General features: G+C 40.4%; 1 protein-coding gene across 5 annotated transcripts in view; it reads left to right on the plus strand.

The window, feature by feature from the left end:
* The window catches only part of TSC1 (TSC complex subunit 1), an 81,591-nt gene that overhangs the window by 29,316 nt on the left and 34,604 nt on the right, over positions 1-17,671 (plus strand). For all 5 annotated transcript variants that reach the window (XM_075560578.1, XM_075560577.1, XM_075560579.1 and 2 more), the window contains exons 3-8: positions 8,671-8,857; positions 11,354-11,457; positions 12,448-12,600; positions 14,708-14,852; positions 16,171-16,325; positions 16,852-16,925. In XM_075560578.1, coding sequence (XP_075416693.1) covers positions 8,752-8,857; positions 11,354-11,457; positions 12,448-12,600; positions 14,708-14,852; positions 16,171-16,325; positions 16,852-16,925 — 737 coding nt within the window. In that variant the 5' untranslated portion in view covers positions 8,671-8,751. The remainder of the gene's footprint in view (positions 1-8,670; positions 8,858-11,353; positions 11,458-12,447; positions 12,601-14,707; positions 14,853-16,170; positions 16,326-16,851; positions 16,926-17,671) is intronic.

Here is a 17,671-nt window from a genome sequence, read left to right on the forward strand (position 1 = left end):
GACCCCAGGCGCTATATCTTTTGATAGCCACGTACCATCAGCTTTCTTCACCACATTTGCTTATTCACCTGCTTTCTCTTCAGCGATTGTGTTGGGCAGGTGAGCATCATAGAATGCCAATTTAATAGAAGAAAGTATTCATGAATTGAGGGAGTACTTGAGTGGAGGCCTAATGTCCATCTGCTACCTTAATACTAAACCTATAATATATGCACATAGATCTATTTCCACATCCTCATATATAAATATATTTACATATGTACATGTCTTTATTTAGACCTCTATAAATGCCCTTTGCCTCCTAGTTCTTTCCTCTATTTCCTTTGACTTTCCTCCTGTCCCACTATCATGCTCAGCCTTCATTTGGGTTTCAGTAATTCCTCTTGGTTACATTATCCTTGTTCATGCCCTACCAGGCCTCCCATACCCTCCTCACCACCAATTTGGATCAGTTGTAGTTCCCTTGTCTCTGGGTTTGTTAACACCCCTACCTTTCCCCCAACCTTCCCCTCTCCCATGTCCCCCCGGAACTGTTGGTTCCATTGTTTTCTCCACTAGATTGTTCATCCACCCGACAGACCTGCGGAGATAATAACATGCACAAAAACAAGACAGAGCAAAACCAAGCAACAATATACAACAAGACACCAACAACAAATCAATGACACAAAAAAATCAAAATAAAGCACAACAACAAGAAAGAAAAGCTTGTAGTTAGTTCAAGGACTGTTTGTTGGCCTTTAGGAGTGTTTTCCAGTTCAGTCTGTTGGGGCACCAAGCCCTGGCCCAAAGTCTACCTTCAGCATTCCCTGGGTCCCTCGCTGCTCTGTTTCCTTGCTGTTCTGTTGCACCCCCTTAGTGTTTTGCCTCGATGTGGGGGGATCAGATCGGGCACAATTCCCACGCTGTGCCTCCAGTGTTGTCCCCTGTAGGGCTATGGGTCAGTGAGGAACATCGTGTATCATAGTGGGGCCTGCCATTGTTTCCTCTCTGTGGACTGTTTGCTCTGAGTGGGAACATCATCCTCAAGGCTTGGTGGACCAGGATGTGCTCCACTTTCTCCTCCCCACCGCTCATCGGCTCCCGTGTGCTCTGATCAGACATGTTCCCCTCCCAGAGCTGCAGATTCAGTGCTCATCCTCTAAAATAAATTCCTCGGGGGAGTAGGGGCAGGTGTCCAAGTATTTGGGATTGGGGCCGGCCCGCCATTCTAATTTTTAAACCATATGAAAGTTTATTAGCTCCTCCAGTCATGGTTTTTAAAAATAATCTGTTAAGTTTAATAAAAAATTTCAATCTGAGAGTCATATCTAGGCTGATTAGTTAAGACAATTTAGGAAAAAAGTTTCTTATATCCAAAGAATAGACTCTTAGTATACTCACAATATTGTCACAGAAAAGACCTACAGAAAGAGTCTATTCAGTGACTAATTTCTCTTCTTGATGAATTTTAGATCAGTTGTAATTCATGAACCCTATCACCTTGCACAGTTTCTGGAAATCTTGATTTAGTTTGGTTGGCTACATGTTCAAAATAACAGTCCTTTTTACAAACCCAATATAATACATCTTTCTGTTGGAAATTTTTGGTTAGGTATTTTAGCACATTCAAGAAGCAAAAACTTATTTGTAGATGACAAAACTTAATATGGTCATGGTGAATTCATAATATTTAAAAAAGAAAAGACCCAATGGGAATTGGCAGAGCCAAGGCAAAGCCAAATAAACAACTGGAAACCAGCAGGACCATCAACACACCAACCAAACTCACTGCCATTGAGTTAGTTCTGACTCATAGTAACCCTGTAGCACAAAGCAGAACGGCCCCTTTGGGTGTCCAAGGTTATAAATCTTTATAGCAGCAGAAAGCCTCATTTTCCTGTGGTGTGGCTGCTGAGTTCAGACTGCTGATCTGAATACATAATCCACAATGCCACCTGACTCCTTAAATTATAAACACAAAAAACCAAGATACTTACAACAGTGATAAACCTGAGTTTTAAAAGGTTTCAGATAAAAGCCAAACTGATAAGTTACTGAACATCTGAAGTAAGCTTAAAAAGAAAGCATCTAGATTCAAAGGAAACAATTTTGTCATTAAAATAACTAAATTTAAATAAATAAAAGAACAAATGCTAACCTTTTGAGTAGTTATTTTTTGTAATATTCCATGAAGGTTTTAATTGTCAGGAATTTTTGATAATCAGAAATAATAATGAGTTTCAAAGGTGTGTGGTTTGGTGAACTTGCCCCGCCCTCATCCTGGAAGCCATATATATTTTAAAAATAACTTAAACTAGTAATCAAAGAAAAGTCTTGTTATTTCAATGACAAGAAATTATTTTGTCTACGCTATTTATTTATTTATATTTATTTTCTAATCCTTTCATTGGGAGCTCTTACAGATATAACATTCTACAGTTTGATCACATCAAGCAGTATTGTACAATTGCTACCACAAGCAGTTTCAAACAGTTTTTTTCTTCTTGAACTCCTTGATATCAACTCCCCTTTCACTTCCCTCCCTCACCCTACCCTCAGGAACTCTTATTTTCTTCCCCTTATAAGAATTTTTTGCCATATCTTATATTTCCAGTCACTTACAATTTTGTTGTTCTACCCCATTGAGTGGGGTTATGCTGTGTTAATAGTAAAGCTTCCCAACAACAAACCACTTTAGTCAGCTGGTTAAAACTGTGACACTTGCTGCCATCAAGTCATTACTGACTTATAGCAACCCTAGAGGACAGGTTAGAACTGCCCCTGTGAGTTTTTCAGACTATAACTGTTTATAGGAGCAAAAAGCCTTGTCTGTCTCTCTGTCTCTGTCTCTGTCTCTGTCTCTCTCTCTCTCTCTCTCTCTCTCTCTCTCTCTCTCTCTCTCTCTCTCTCTCTCTCTCTCTCTCTCTCTCTCTCTCTCTCTCTCTCTCTCTCGCTCTCTCTCTCTCCTCTCTCTCTCTCTCTCTCTCCTCTCTCTCTCTCTCTCTCGGACCCATTGGTGGTTTGAACTGCCAGCCTTGCAGATTGCGGCCCAACTTGAAACCACTATGTCATTAAGGTTCTCTAAAATGTTGACTGTATCCAATAAACTCATTTTAATGAATGTTGTTAACATTGCTCCTGTTGACTATCTCTTGTAATAACTTTTAAAAATAAGTTTATTGGGGGTTATACAACTCTTATCACAATCCATCCATCCATGTTGTCATGCACATTTGTTGCCATCATCATTTTCAAAACATTTTCTTTCTACTTGAGCCCTTGGTATCAGTTCCTCATTTTATCTCCTCTCTCCCCCACCCTCCCTCTCTCATGAACCCTTGATAATTTATAAATTACTACTTTTTTATGTCTTACACTGCCTGATGTCTCCCTTCACTCACTTTTCTGTTATTCATCCCCCAGGGAGGTGGTTATATGTAGATCCTTGTGATCGGTTCCCCCTTTCTACCCCACCTTGCCCTTATCCTCTTGGTATCACTACTCTCATTATTGGTCCTGAGGCGTTTATCTGTCCTGAATTCCCTCTGTTTCCAGTTCTTATCTATGTAATAACTTTTTTAAATGGAGAAAATGAACACACTATGTAACATATCAGAATTTTGAAGTATCTTTTTTCTAAAAATAACAAAAGTATGTGAACCTCAAATTACAACAAACCAAAATAACCAACTTCACTGTCAAAAAGTCATTGCTGCGTGACAGAGACCCTATATTACAGGGTAGAATTGTCCTTGTGAGTTCCCAAGTCTATACCTGTTTACAGGAGCAGAAAACTCTTACCTTTCTCCCACAGAGCTGCTGATGTTTTTGAACTCCTGACCTTGCAGTTTTTAGCCCAACACATAACCACTACATCAAATTATAACAAGTATTTGTTCATTTGATACCAGTAAAGACTTTAAAATTATGTATTATATAACATAATTACTGCTGAAATAAAGTTTAATAATTTTAAGGTTTTTTTTTAAGTGTTTCATCTAAATTTAGCTTTTTAAGAGGTAGAAGGAAAAAGGTGTACATGTAATGAAAAAAACACTCTCCTGGTTTGGTGATGTATAGAGGATTTTGGGCAAAGGAATGACCTAGTGAGTAGATGCAGTGCACCTTTGCACTGGACTGAGGCCTCTAGGCACAATGGAAGTGCTTCTTGCTGCTTAGATGTGCCTCCAGTGCAGTGATGGTGGCCATGAATGAATTCCATTGTCATTTGTAAGGGACTGAGGCAGGTCATGAGTCAGAATTGACTTGATGGCAGTGAGTTTTAGTTTTGGTTTAGAGGTAGGGCAAAATGGATTTACATGGTCTGATGTTCTCTAGTAAAGGCAGGGCTCTGCTCCCCCTGGAAGTTGCAAATAGAATGTCCTCAGGTTCATCCTGACCTGGAGTCTAATTGCTGAAAAGTCACTTGAACGTTCAGTTCATTAGTAATAAGCCTCATTCCAAGAGAGGACTAGGGCACTAGGCACACAAAAAGTAGTGAGTTAATATAGTGTCTCTAATTTGGCACTCCAGATCCTGGAGAAAAGGCTTGCTTGTAGAACTTTCTGACACTCTAGGTTTCCCATGTTTTTTTGGAAAGAAGGTCTTTAAGGAAGTTTAAAATTGAATAGCTTTCTTCGTAGTCAATTGAAAATGCACCCAGGGCCTCTTGTGGGAATTGACAATCAGCTCTTGGGCCTTTTATCCGGTCTTCTCATCAATTGGGGTCAATAGCTTACCTGGGACTTGGGGTGACTTAGCTTTAACTGTGGAAAGACTGGTCCTCCACACTTTTAGTGATGATTTTGTTTATGATAGGCACATCACTTTGGTCTCAGATGAGAAGGATTAACCATGTTTTGCCACTTGTCCTTTTGGGGGCTCCAGTCTACTTACCTTATTGGAGGTGGCTTGCTTCAAGGGGTTATATATCCTCTGGTTCTCCTTTTCTTTTTTAAAATCATTTTATTGGGGTTCATGCAACTCTTATCACAATCCACACATACATCAGTTGTGTAAAGCATACTTATACATTCGTTGTCCTCATCGTTCTCAAAACACTTGCTTTCTGCTTGGGCTCCTGGAATCAGCTCCTCATTTTTCTTCTTTGATCTCTGATACTGAAAAACTTTTAAAAAACAATTCTTTACAAATTGAGATGTAAGTCTTTCTTGCAGCTTCAGAAATTTTCTTCCAGCTTCAGGGGACATTCTGTATGCACCAGTCAGCTACTCCTTTGGCTTTATCTAAAAATGGGTCTAACTCATCTGGATTAAGCAGGGTGCTGAGTAAAGTCTGAAAATCACTCCCATTTGGGGTTAAAATAATGGAAAATTAAGATTAAAAAGTTCCTGCATTCTAACTGGATCTTCTCTATACCTGGAAGTGTGGGTTTTCCAATTGTACAAATCAGAAGTAGCAAAGGAACGTGGATTGTGATGGTGGTCCCAGATGGCCTAGTGTTGAGTGGAGGGCCTGCTGGAGAGGGACTTGTCCTACAGATGTTCTTACTTGGCTCTGTTCAGACTCCAGATCAGAATCCACTTGCTGTTTGCCTGCAAGGCACCACAACTCTTCAGGGCGCCATAGTTAAAACAGAGGAGGCCTTACCTGAAAAGTCCCAGGTTTCTTCTTTCACTTTCAGAAGTCTGTCTTGGTGCTGAAGTAGACTCCACAGCTTTCTGCAAGGCTTAGCCTTTTCCCTGGGTGCTATGGAGCCACTCAGCCCTGGGTTCTGAGGGATGAATCTTCCTGGCTGGCTCAACAAACAAAAACCGAGACAGGGTGAAAGTGAAAGGGGAAAACATTACTTTGGTTGTATCAAGCCAAGGAGCAAGCCATGACTAGAGTGACCAAAGCAAGCTCCCGAAAAAAGACCGGCAGTTTCATACTGTATACCAGGAAGTAAATTGAGAGGATTCTGAATATGTAACAGACTTCTGAAGAATGGTCATGAATGGGGTTACAATTCATGACCAGGAAATAGCTTGTTAGACTGCTCACTTTGAAGTGTCTTCAGAGATTGGCTGGTCATATCTTCCCAACGAGTGACCTAAAGGTTGTGACTACCCTTTTGGCACATGTTCGGTGGGCCACATCTGACCATAACTGATATTTGATTGTTGTGATGGGATACTTCCCCAGGAGGAATGGGCTCAAAAGGAACAGGTTATTGGGAAGGAAAATACAGGTTAATTATGGGCAATAAAAGAGGTACCTACTGTGTATACTCAAATATAAGCCAAGCTGAGTATAAGCCGAGGCTCATAATTATTACCTGGGAAACCAGAAAAACTGACTGACTCGAGTATAAGCCTAGGGTGGAAAATGCAGAAGCTATTGGCGAGTTTCAATAATCAAAACAAATGAAAATAAAATTACTAAAAATTGAGACCTCAGTGGGGCAATGTATTTAAATATTTATTTTAAATAAAAAATATAAATAAAAAGACAACAAGTCATTTAACATTAGTAAACCAGCACAGTAAGTGGAAAATAGGTTCAACAAAAACAAAGTATCAACAATGATACCTTAAGAGTACTATTTCCTGAGCTCAATCAGCAACCAAGCTAAAATGTAGAGTTAAAATCCTTCAAAACTGGATTCCTCATCATCATCCGTATCCCAATGCAGAGCTTCAGCTGGTGTGAGGTCATCATAGACGCTGTCCTCACTGAAATCGCCGTCATCACCATCACTGCTGTCATTTTCATACAAAACACAGTCTTCACTGCCATCCATAGCATGACTAATACTACATTTCTGGAAGGCACGTCGCACCATGTGTTCTCATGCATCGCGAACCCACTTTGCTATTAACTCTATGTCAGGCTTCATGAGATTTCCCCCTTTTGTTAGTCGGGCTTGACCAGATGACATCCATTCATGCCACTGACCCGTGTATAAGCCGAACCCCAGTTTTTCAGCACAGCTTATACACAAGTATATACAGTATTTATTTCAACATCCTGTGGCAATATCCTAAGGGTAGGTTCACTGGGGAAAGCTGTGGAATTCACAGCATTACACAGGACTAAGTAGGTTGGGGAGTAGTCTCACTGTAATATAAAGTCCATGAGAGTTATGTGGAGTACAAAAGTAGAGTCACACAAAGGCAACAAGAAGTATAGGAGATGAAGTTTGTAAAAAGTACATGATGGATGTATGTGTCATTGATGTTAACTGATAGTACTTAAAAAAAAAAATAAAACCGTGTCAGAGACCAAAGTGGGGAAAAGAGTGTATAGAGTGATACTTGGGGGATGTGCTGCTTTTTGTGTATTAAAAGGTAATGCAGTTATCCTTAGAAAGTATCTGGGGTCTTAAAGGCTTGAAGGTGAACAAGCGGCCATCTAGCTCAGAAGCAACAAAGCCCTCATGGAAGAAGCACACCAGCCTGTGTGATCATGAGGTGTCGAAGGGATCAGGTATAAGGCATCATAAAAAAAAAAATCTTACCATAGTGAATGAAGGGGGAAGTGCAGAGTGGAGACCCAATGCCCATTTGTCGGCCACTGGAGATCCTCTCACAGAGGGGTCTAGGGGAGGAGATGAGTCAGTCAGGGTGTGATGTAGCACCAATGAAGAATACAGCTTTCCCCTAGATCCTAAATGCTTCCTCCACCCCCCCCCCCGGGCCACTACCATGATCCGAATTCTACCTTGCAAGTCTGGATAGAGCAGAGGTTGTACACTGGTGCATATAGGAGCTGGAGGCACAGGGAATCCAGGGTGGATGATACCTTCAGGACCAGGGGTGTGAGGGGCAATACTGGGAGGGTGGGTTGGAAAGGGGGAACCGATTACAAGGATCTACATGTGACCTCCTCCCTGGGGGACGGACAACAGAGAAGGGGGTGAAGGGAGATGCCGGATAGGGCATGATATGACAAAATAATAATTTATAAATTATCAAGGGCTCATGAGGGAGAGGGGAGCGGGGAGGGAGGGGAAAAAAGAGGACTTGATGCAAAGGGCTTAAGTGGAGAGCAAATGGTTTGAAAATGATTAGAGCAAAGAATGTACAGATGTGCTTTATACAAATGATGTATGTATATGTACGGATTGTGATAAGAGTTGTATGAATCCCTAATAAAATGTTTAAAGAAAAAGAAAAAAATAATTACCACATTGGAAGTAATATCAGTACAAGGAAATATTCAAGAACATGAAAAGAGTTGTTTATAATTTTATCAAATATTAAAAATAAAAACAATTTAAATATTTTTTAAAAGGAGAGATGCTGGAAGAGAGAGAAGGATTTGAAGAGAGCGTGTACTCGAACATGTGATCCTGGTTTACATTAAGTGTAGGTCTTAAGAACATGTGGCCTAACCTGGTATACTAATTTTTAGACTCATGGAATTTCCAAGGAGATAATAGTATACTTCTTTTTCTGGAAACTGCTCATCAATGCAGATCAATGAGTTGAAGGTCCTGTGATGATCAAGCACGGGTAATATGAATTCCTTAAATTTCTCAGTAGTTACATTTCTGTGACCTCATTCAAAATTGTTTAAGATAGGATTATTCTTGCAGGTGAACTTGTTCCATCAACAAATTTCTGGCTAATCATTTCATGGCTTTTAATAAATTTGCTAGTTTGTCTTGATACTTTCTTTTTTTAAATGAGTTAAAATGGGGCCACTTTATCACATCCTTAGCCTTTTCTTTTTTGTCTTTCTCAGTCTGGTAGCGGCACCAATGAAGAGCCTTTGGAGTCTGTAACACAAGTACTGGAATTGGCCTAAGCTCCTCCATATGAGACAATGGCCCAACAGACAAATATAGGGGCACTCCTTTCCATGCTAGATTCCTCTAAGCTGGATGTGCGAGATGACATAACAACTGTCTTTAAAGATAACCTCAGTTCTGGTAAGTAAAATAATAAAATGTTTTGTTTATCTGCTAACCAAAAGAGATTGACGTAGACTCCAGTAAAGCCTTCATGATAAATTTTCATTTTCATCTTCAGATTGGGACTTTTAAAACCACCAAAAAACATGGATTCACTATATACGAGGGGGTACTCCCCCTCCAAAAAAGGCATTTTTTTCAAAGCTGTATATTTAAATTTTTTTAATAAAACAACCTTATCACCTTCAAGGTTATCTCCATTACATTTAATACATTTGTCAAATCTGTGTTTCTATTCTTGGAAAAATTTTTCAAACTCATCTGTTTGGATAACACCTCCCTTGTTTTTTTCTTCACCTCTTCTGTATTGTCAAATCACAGTCCTTTCATATCCCCCTCTGCATTTGCAGAAACAAAAAGTCACACAGAGAGAGGTCAGGTGAGTAAGGTACATGGGGTGAGATAGGCATGCTGTTTTTTGCCAAAGACTGGCATACTGAGATGTCTGCATGAGCAGGTGCATTGTCGTGGTGGCAAAACCAGCCCTACCATCTGCCATAAATCAGGCCTTTAGTGTTGCACACTGTTATGCAATCATTCAGAACTTTTAACTGGAAATCTTGATTACTCCCCCCGCAATTACCATGACCCCAATTCTGCCTTGCGGACCTGGTTAGACCAGAGGATGCACAGCGGTGCAGTAGGGATCTGGAAACACAGGGAATCTAGGACGGATGAACTCCTCAGGACCAGCGGTGAGAGTGGCGACACCAGGAAGGAAGGGGGTGTAGAAAGGGAGAGCCAATCTAGGGGATCTATGTGTAACCTCCTTTCTGGGGAATGGGCAGTGGGAAGGTGGGTGAGGGGAGACTCCGGGCAGTGTAAGATAAGATAAAATAATAATTTATAAACTATTAAGGGTTCATGGGGGAGCGGGGAGGAAGGAGAAGGGAAAAAAAGGAAAATGAGCTGATTCCAGGAACCCAAGTGGAAGGCGAATTTTGAGAATGATGAGGGCAACGAATGTATAAGGGTGCTTTACTCAATTGATGTATGTATGGACTGTGATAAGAGTTGCCTGAGCCCCAATAAAATGATATATTAAAAAAGAAAAGCTTTAAGAAAAATAATAAAAGCTTTATTGGCAGTCTGTCCTGGTGGAACGAACTCCAAATGCATTATCACCCTCACATCAAAAAAACAAATGAGCATCATCTTGATGTTTGATTTCACTTGATAATCTCTATTTGGGTGAGGTGATGATGGCATCTTCTTCTGCTTGATTTTGATGTTTGCTTTTGGGGTCATAAGACTCTCTCCATGTCTCGTCGCCCGTAATGAATGACCTTGGGGGGAAAGTGTGGGTTGCTTTGGAGCTTTTCTTTCAAAGCGCAGCACATTTCCACTCGGTGCTCTTTTTGTTGGTCGGTCAGAACCAGGGCACACATTTCGCAGTGACCCTTCTCATTCCCAATCTTCCATTAACATTCGCTGAACCGAGCTCCCAGATAGTCCAGTGGTCCCCATTTCTTCAGTGGTCGGTGTTGGTCTTTGGGCACAAGTGCACGAGTTTTGTTGACATCTTCATTCGTTCTGGAAGGTGATGAACATCCAGAATGAGGTTTGTTATCATTCGATATTTCACCTTTTTTGAAATGAGAAAACCACTCAGACACAATGCTTGAGTTTTTCCCATAGCGCTGTTCTTGTAAGCTGTGTTCAACATCACAACAGTTCTGCAGCAGTTTTTCCTAGCAAGAAACGAAATTTCACAGCCACATATTGTTCTCTTAAATTATCCATCACAAAAAGACGAAATTCCAATGAAACTGCTTTTATGAAAAAATTCACTGCGACCAGAGAGAGCCTTCCCAGGTGATGCCACTGGGTGCACTGACTCTGAGCGAGTTGCTCAATGCTCATCTAGTGGGAGAAATGCAAACTATATGCTTCTGCCGAGTGGAGCTTTTTTTCCGTTTTTGGGGGGTACCCTCTCTGAACTTTTGGTTTTGAAAATATTAAGTACACATAAACATAGAAGTTGTTTTTTTTTTTAAATCACATGCTTGCCAAGCTTCAGAGGTTCTGATCATTCATGCCATCTAGCCTTTCTGACTCCTGCTCACTCTTGAGTATTTTAGAGCAGATCCTAGATTTATTGTTTTATCTAGAATTAATGTGTGTGTTTTTAATATGTAAAATACTGCTTAATACGAGATACAAAAAAGGGGTAGAGAAAAAAATGAGATAAACTGTACACTGATATGGGAAGCTGAGGGTGTGTGTGTGTGTGTGTGTGTGTGTGTGTAAGAATGAGAGAAGACTTTTCCATCTAATAAGTAAAAAAATGATATTTTTAATGCTTTTATAAGTAGCCAAATAAGTTTATAATTCTGTTTGAATAGATATAAATATGAAGACTTGCATTTTTGAGTTTTGTGACAGGAATTTATTTGAGGAAAATGTTTGGTGTTTGAAGAGATACTACTGTAAATTACCCTTTTCTTTGTTGAGACCGAGGACCTATGCTTGTAAACACCTTGGTGGATTATTACCTGGAAACCAATTCTCAGCCGGTCTTGCACATCCTGACTACCCTGCAGGAGCCACATGATAAGGTAACTGCTGAAGTGTACGAGAGAGAGTCCCTGATGCATCGCGGGGAGTACTGTTGCATTGCGCATCCAGAGCCACTGCACGGTTGGTCCAGTGGACTCTTCCTCCTTATTCCATGGGTGACATTGTTAAAGGACCCTGGTTTCCTGAAAACTTGACAAAATTAGTTTCAGAGGCTTTTTTAGATTTTTCTTTCTAAATTGTATTAATTCTTTTTTAAAAAAATTATTTTATTGGGGCTCGCACAACTCTTATCACAATCCATACATCCATCCATTGTGTCAAGCACATTTGTACATTTGTTGCCATCATCATTTTCAATACATCTTTCTACTTGAGCCCCTCACTTTTCCTCCCCCCTCTCTCCCCAGCCCTTCCTCCCTCATGAACCCTTGATAATTTATTATTATTTTGTCATATCTTACACTGTCCGACGTCTCCTTCACCCACTTTTCTGTTGTGCATTAAATTATATTAATTCTAATGTTATAATCATACCTCAACAATTTGACCCATAAGTTATCCATCTTTCAACACTTATGTTGATAGCCTTTTTAGATGTTTTGTTGTTATTGTTTTAATTCTGAGTGGATTTTAACTTCAAATACATGATTTATATTTGGAGCCAAACTCTCTAAGCTGGGCTACAATAGCAATAAGTGGCTGCTTCCTTTCCCGCTTTCAGCAAGAAGTGGCCTATGTGGTTTTTCAGAAGGGAGCACTACATAGGCATGTCCTCCTCTTCTTGCATACCTATGTGATGGGGATCTTTTTTCAGGAGTTGTAAACCAGCTGCTGTCTCTCAGGTCAAATCCAGAAGTGCTTTGTTTGCTAATTTGGTTGAAAAAAACCTTGTATTTGATCTCTTTATCCACTTGACACTAACTTCACATTAAAGGGAGGAGTGGGAGACTGGAGTGTATTCTTGCTGCCTTAATTGGGGTCAACATCACACATTCATCTGAGGATTTCTTGTTCTTTTATATGTTTAGCACCTCTTGGACAAGATTAACGAACATGTGGGCAAAACCACCACTCGCTTATCCATCCTTTCTCTCTTGGGGCATGTGATACGACTACAGCCATCATGGAAGCACAAGCTCTCTCAAGCACCTCTTTTGCCTTCTTTACTAAAATGTCTCAAGGTAGGATGCTTGAAAATATTGGAGTGAAATGACTGTATAAATAGTTTATGAAATTTTGCACGATTTAAAATACTCAAGCTCAATTTTAACTTTAGAGTTAAAAACAACAAGACAGTTTGTTTTCCTCAAAGGGAAGGAATGCTACCCAGAGTTGCTGGTTGATGAATAAGTGCTCACATGCATCCAGGTGTTTTCTCTTCTTTGTCCAAGTAAATCTGGTAAAACTTCAATCAGATTGGTTCAAAAATTACATTCTTCCTAATCTCTTCCTGCCATCATCTTCTAGTCTTTCCCAAGTCAGGAACACACGGAATTCTCTTTTGAGGACCTCCGCTTCTTAGTTCCCTTTTCAGCATATAGGTATGGTGTATTAGTAGAAGAATGGCTTAGGGACTCTTAGAGTAAAAACATGTCTGGTTGCAGCTGCAATTAAGGTTTTGTTGGTATAAGAACTAATGAATTATAGTTCACTCCCCCCACAACCCCATTACTAAATCGAGTGCATTTTTCTTCATAGGGAGTGACAACCTAAATAGAACTTTATGGTTTTAGTTTGACCATGACTATTTGCTTAATCTGTTTTAGTTCCTGGACTGGCATCCTACCTTATGAAATAAGAAAATATGCTTAGCACTAACTGCCTGTACCTCACAGAGACATGGGCATATCTACTAGTGTTGGTTCCAGGATGGCATTGCCTTTGGAGTCATCTAATGCATACCATGGGAACTGAGTTTTGTCTTTGCCACTCAGGGTGACTGTGCATTATTCTCTCTAGAGGTGGGCCAAAGGAGTCACATTGTCAGGACATCGTAAAAACCTTGATTTAATGTTAAGAATAAAGGAACAATTTGGAACCGCTTAATTAAATTGAGAATATTACCTCCTTTTGAAGCATATTTATTATTAGTTCAGATTGTGGTAAACACTGTCCCCAAAAGAGTGAGCCTGGAAAATGACTCACTGACTATGAATCAAGTCATCTGGTAGAATGTAGTGCCACACTGAGCTGTGGCTCAGTTGTGTTTGCTGGGAATCATTGTTTACATGGCACACGCTCTCGTTTCTTTTGCCAGTGGATTAGTTGCGTTCTTCTTACCATATAGGTCTGCCGTAACAAAAGGCCTAGCGCTTGGCTTCAAATGTCAATATATTTACAGCTTTATTTCCAGACTCATAGATTACTTTAATCACAGTAATAATTCTGCTTCAACTTTTTGCTTTTTGTTGAATTTTTCTGTTGTGAATTAGGTGGGGAGATTGACATTTCAGACCGTCAGCTCCACCTTCAACAGTTTAAACCACTCATCACTCCCATCCCACCCCTCATATTCTACCCTACCCCCTTCTTTGTTTTCTGAAAAATGCCTCAGCTCTTTAAATTGGTAACTTAATTTCTTAAATGTGGAGTTTAGTTACTTGGCAAACACTGGTGGTTAATTATGAGTCAGGTGAGCTGCTGTAGCTAGTCTGAGTTGATTCATTATCCACTGTGTTTGTAGTGTCTTCAATTAGCCTAATGATATGTGACCCAACAGGCATGGTCATAGGTTACCATATCGTCTCTTTTTTGTCTATCTCTAAATATTACTCTCATAGTGACCCATCACGTGGACTTATTGCTCTATGCATTTCTTCTTAAATTATATTTCTGTGGTTGCAGTTCTTTAAAAAATAGCCAATTATTTGTCAATGTATAGTAATTTTTTAATGAACTTGACAAGAAAATATTTCAGGGTTCAGATGAATGAAGCAAAAGAGAACAACATTCCTCTGTTCTGTTAAAAAGCAGAAATGTTGATGCTATAAACAGAACGTTTTAAGGCTTTGGGTCTTGCAAATCCCTGAGTCAAGTTTAAACTCATCCCCTGGTTGAGTTTGTGTGAGTATATTGTAAATGACCCTCACAGACTCGTTAAAGTAGAGCTAGCCTTCAGCAGTTTCTTGTTGAGTCTGTTAGGCCTTTAGGAATGGGAAATGGGAATGCAAGTGAACTGCTGGTGTGCGGCTCCTCTATGACTTAGAACCTCTTCGTGCACCGTGTAGCATTGCTCCGAATGCTGACCCTAACATGTGTCTGACAGGTTTCTTGACTTTCTCCCTGCAGACTGACACCGATGTAGTAGTCCTCACCACAGGAGTTTTAGTGTTGATAACCCTGCTGCCGATGATTCCACAGTCCGGCAAACAGCACCTTCATGATTTCTTTGATATTTTTGGCCGTCTTTCAACTTGGTGTCTGAAGAAACCAGGTAAAGTTCTCTGTATACACCTGTCAGAAAATACAGCTGACTGGCTCCAGTTTTGATGAACAGTGCAGGGACTGCAAGGGAAGACAAACAATGCTATAGCTGAAATGTGTTTTCACTATCCAGATGAGAGCATGAACTTGGCATGAATAAGAAGCATGTCCTTTGAGAGACCTTTATTTTGGTTGGTTGCTTAAGTGGATTCATTGTCAGAAAGAAATTGAATGGTAGGATGTAAAACTTTCTAATTTTCAAGTATTTAAACTGAAAACAACTTTCATCTAGATTCTAGACTGTGACTAGAGGACTGAACTTGGTGAACATTTTGTCCTATTCTGCCGGTCTGTTGTAACACAACACAAATTTCCAGTTTTGAGAACCTGTTCACTGTACAGTATAGAAGAGGAAAGAAAGCACATGTCCTACTTATAATTAGCATTCTTATTTCAAATGCAGTGCCCCCCCCCGCCCCCTCCATTAACAGCACAGTTTTGTCAGTATGATTTAGAAACTATACACATCTGAGTTTGGAATCTTCTGGTAAGCCCAGGGTGAGATACCCATATTGACAGAGTGAACTGTGTAAGCCCTGTGAAACACAATAGTGTTGCTTTCTCCACAGGATTAAATAACCAAGCACAGACTCATATGATGCCAACTTACTTAGTGGTGTCTTCTTTGGGACCGAGGAGTGGTCTCTCTCTCCGTGTGGAGAAGCTCTGTGTATACTATGGACATGGGCTTTCCCGTAAGATCTAGGTAAGGGAGGTAAATGTGCAAGTGTTCTCCCTCAGCTGTTTATATAGGCAGCTCATGACAGTCAGAGTCTTGTTACTGCATCCCTTTCAATCTGTCTAGCTGAGACTGCATACTGATTTTACAAGACTCACAGTCATCCCACAGTTATCTGAATGGCTGTTACGCATTGCACATAGAACAAGGCACAGAGGACGGAGAGGTGAGTCTGAGTCTGTCCTTGCTAGACTGGTGCTTACTTTGGCAACGGAGAAGTAGAGTTCGACATTTCCGGACCATGGCTAGCACTAGAAAGGTAGTTCAGTGTTGTGAGATGTTTGGGCGCCTTGCGCAGGAAGACTGGAAAGAAGGGCAGGTCACACTTGGTAGACTGGGAGCCATTGAATTCACATTGGGATGTCTGGTGGGTTCAGATTTTCATTTTAGAAAGCCACTGACTTGCTATCTTTGGAACAAAGGGGGAGCAAATAAAAGGTTCTGCCAGCATCTGTGTGTTGGTGGCTATTTGGACAAATATAAATCTTTTCTTGAACTCAGTCTCCTTTAAACCATTTTCCTTTTTTAGGCCATGTGACAGAAATCTATCTTGTCCATCTCCACGCGAGTGTTTATGCTCTCTTTCATCGCCTTTATGGAATGTACCCGTGCAACTTTGTCTCCTTTCTACGGTCTCACTACAGTATGAAGGAAAACTTGGAGACTTTTGAAGAAGTGGTTAAGGTAAATTAAAATTGCTCGTTTATTTGATACCATACTTTCAGACAAACTACCTTTCTAACCTTTGGTAGAGGAAAATTTTGGGCAGGGGGTTGGGAGGGGAGGAGGAATCAATCTTTTTTTTAGAATGGCAATTGCTTCTTTGAGATATAATTCACATACCTTATAGCTCATCCATTTAAATTAATATAATTTAATGCTTACAGTATAGTCACAGAGTTGTACTACAACCAATTTTATAATGTTTTCATCATTCCCAAAAGAAATTCTGTGTCTGCTAGCTATCACTACTCATTTCCCCTAGTTTTTATCCCTCAGCCTTAGGGAACAACTGATTTCTATATCCAGTGGCCTAATCTGAACGCTTCATATAAATGGCATTACATAATCTGTGGTCTTATGTGAGTGATTTATTTTACTTAGCATGAAGATTTCAAGGCCCTTTGTATTGTAGTACTTAGTCCTTATTGAATGCCAAGTGATACTACATTCAGCGAATTGTCTAATTTTTTAACCCAAACTCGTGTAGCCAATGATGGAGCATGTGCGGATTCATCCGGAGTTAGTGACTGGATCTAAGGACCATGAACTGGACCCTCGGAGGTATGGAAACTAAATTGCATAGTGACACAGAATTTTAAAGACTTTCTTGAGAAATTGAATATGTAATCTGGGAAATGTCCCCATTGTTTGGGAATATAGATTGTCTTCTACATATGGAATCATTTTATTTTAAGGACTCATACAACTCTGTGTGAGTTTAAAACATATCTCTACCATCTTGCTGCCTTAGTGAGAGCGAGATGTTTCAGTGCAGGTATGCGCCTCGCGGGACAACCAGGGAAACTTATACTCGGGTGATATTATTTCCAAGCGGGCGATGGAGTGTGTGGCTGGACACAAGTGCATCGCAGAAAGTCTGTATACTGAGTGCTTGGCTATCTTAGGTCTTTTTCTTCACCCTGCACTGACAGGCAAAAGCCCCCACTACATTTATTCTCTGGAGAAAGTGAGTGTGAGAGACTCTTAGCTTGAGGAGACCAGGTAGGGTGGAGCTGGAGTTGGTATTGGGACCAAAAGGTGGCAGTTAAATGAAACGGTACACATTGAGCTGCGAGGTGAGACACGCAGCTCTCTGCCCATGTTTTTTTCCTGGCATCCCCAGGCTTACGGGTCCTGGGCGGAAGAATGAACCTGTTTTGGAGAAACGAACTCACAGATAGTGACATTTCATGATTCTTCCACTGAAAAACCTGGTCCCTTGCCTGATTCCCTAATGCTCAAAACCTAACTGCCATTAAGCCGATTCTGACTCATAGTAGCCCTATGAGACAGGGTAGAACTGCACC

This window comes from Tenrec ecaudatus, chromosome 10, assembly GCF_050624435.1.
Source record: "Tenrec ecaudatus isolate mTenEca1 chromosome 10, mTenEca1.hap1, whole genome shotgun sequence".
NCBI classification, from domain to species: Eukaryota; Metazoa; Chordata; class Mammalia; order Afrosoricida; family Tenrecidae; genus Tenrec; species Tenrec ecaudatus.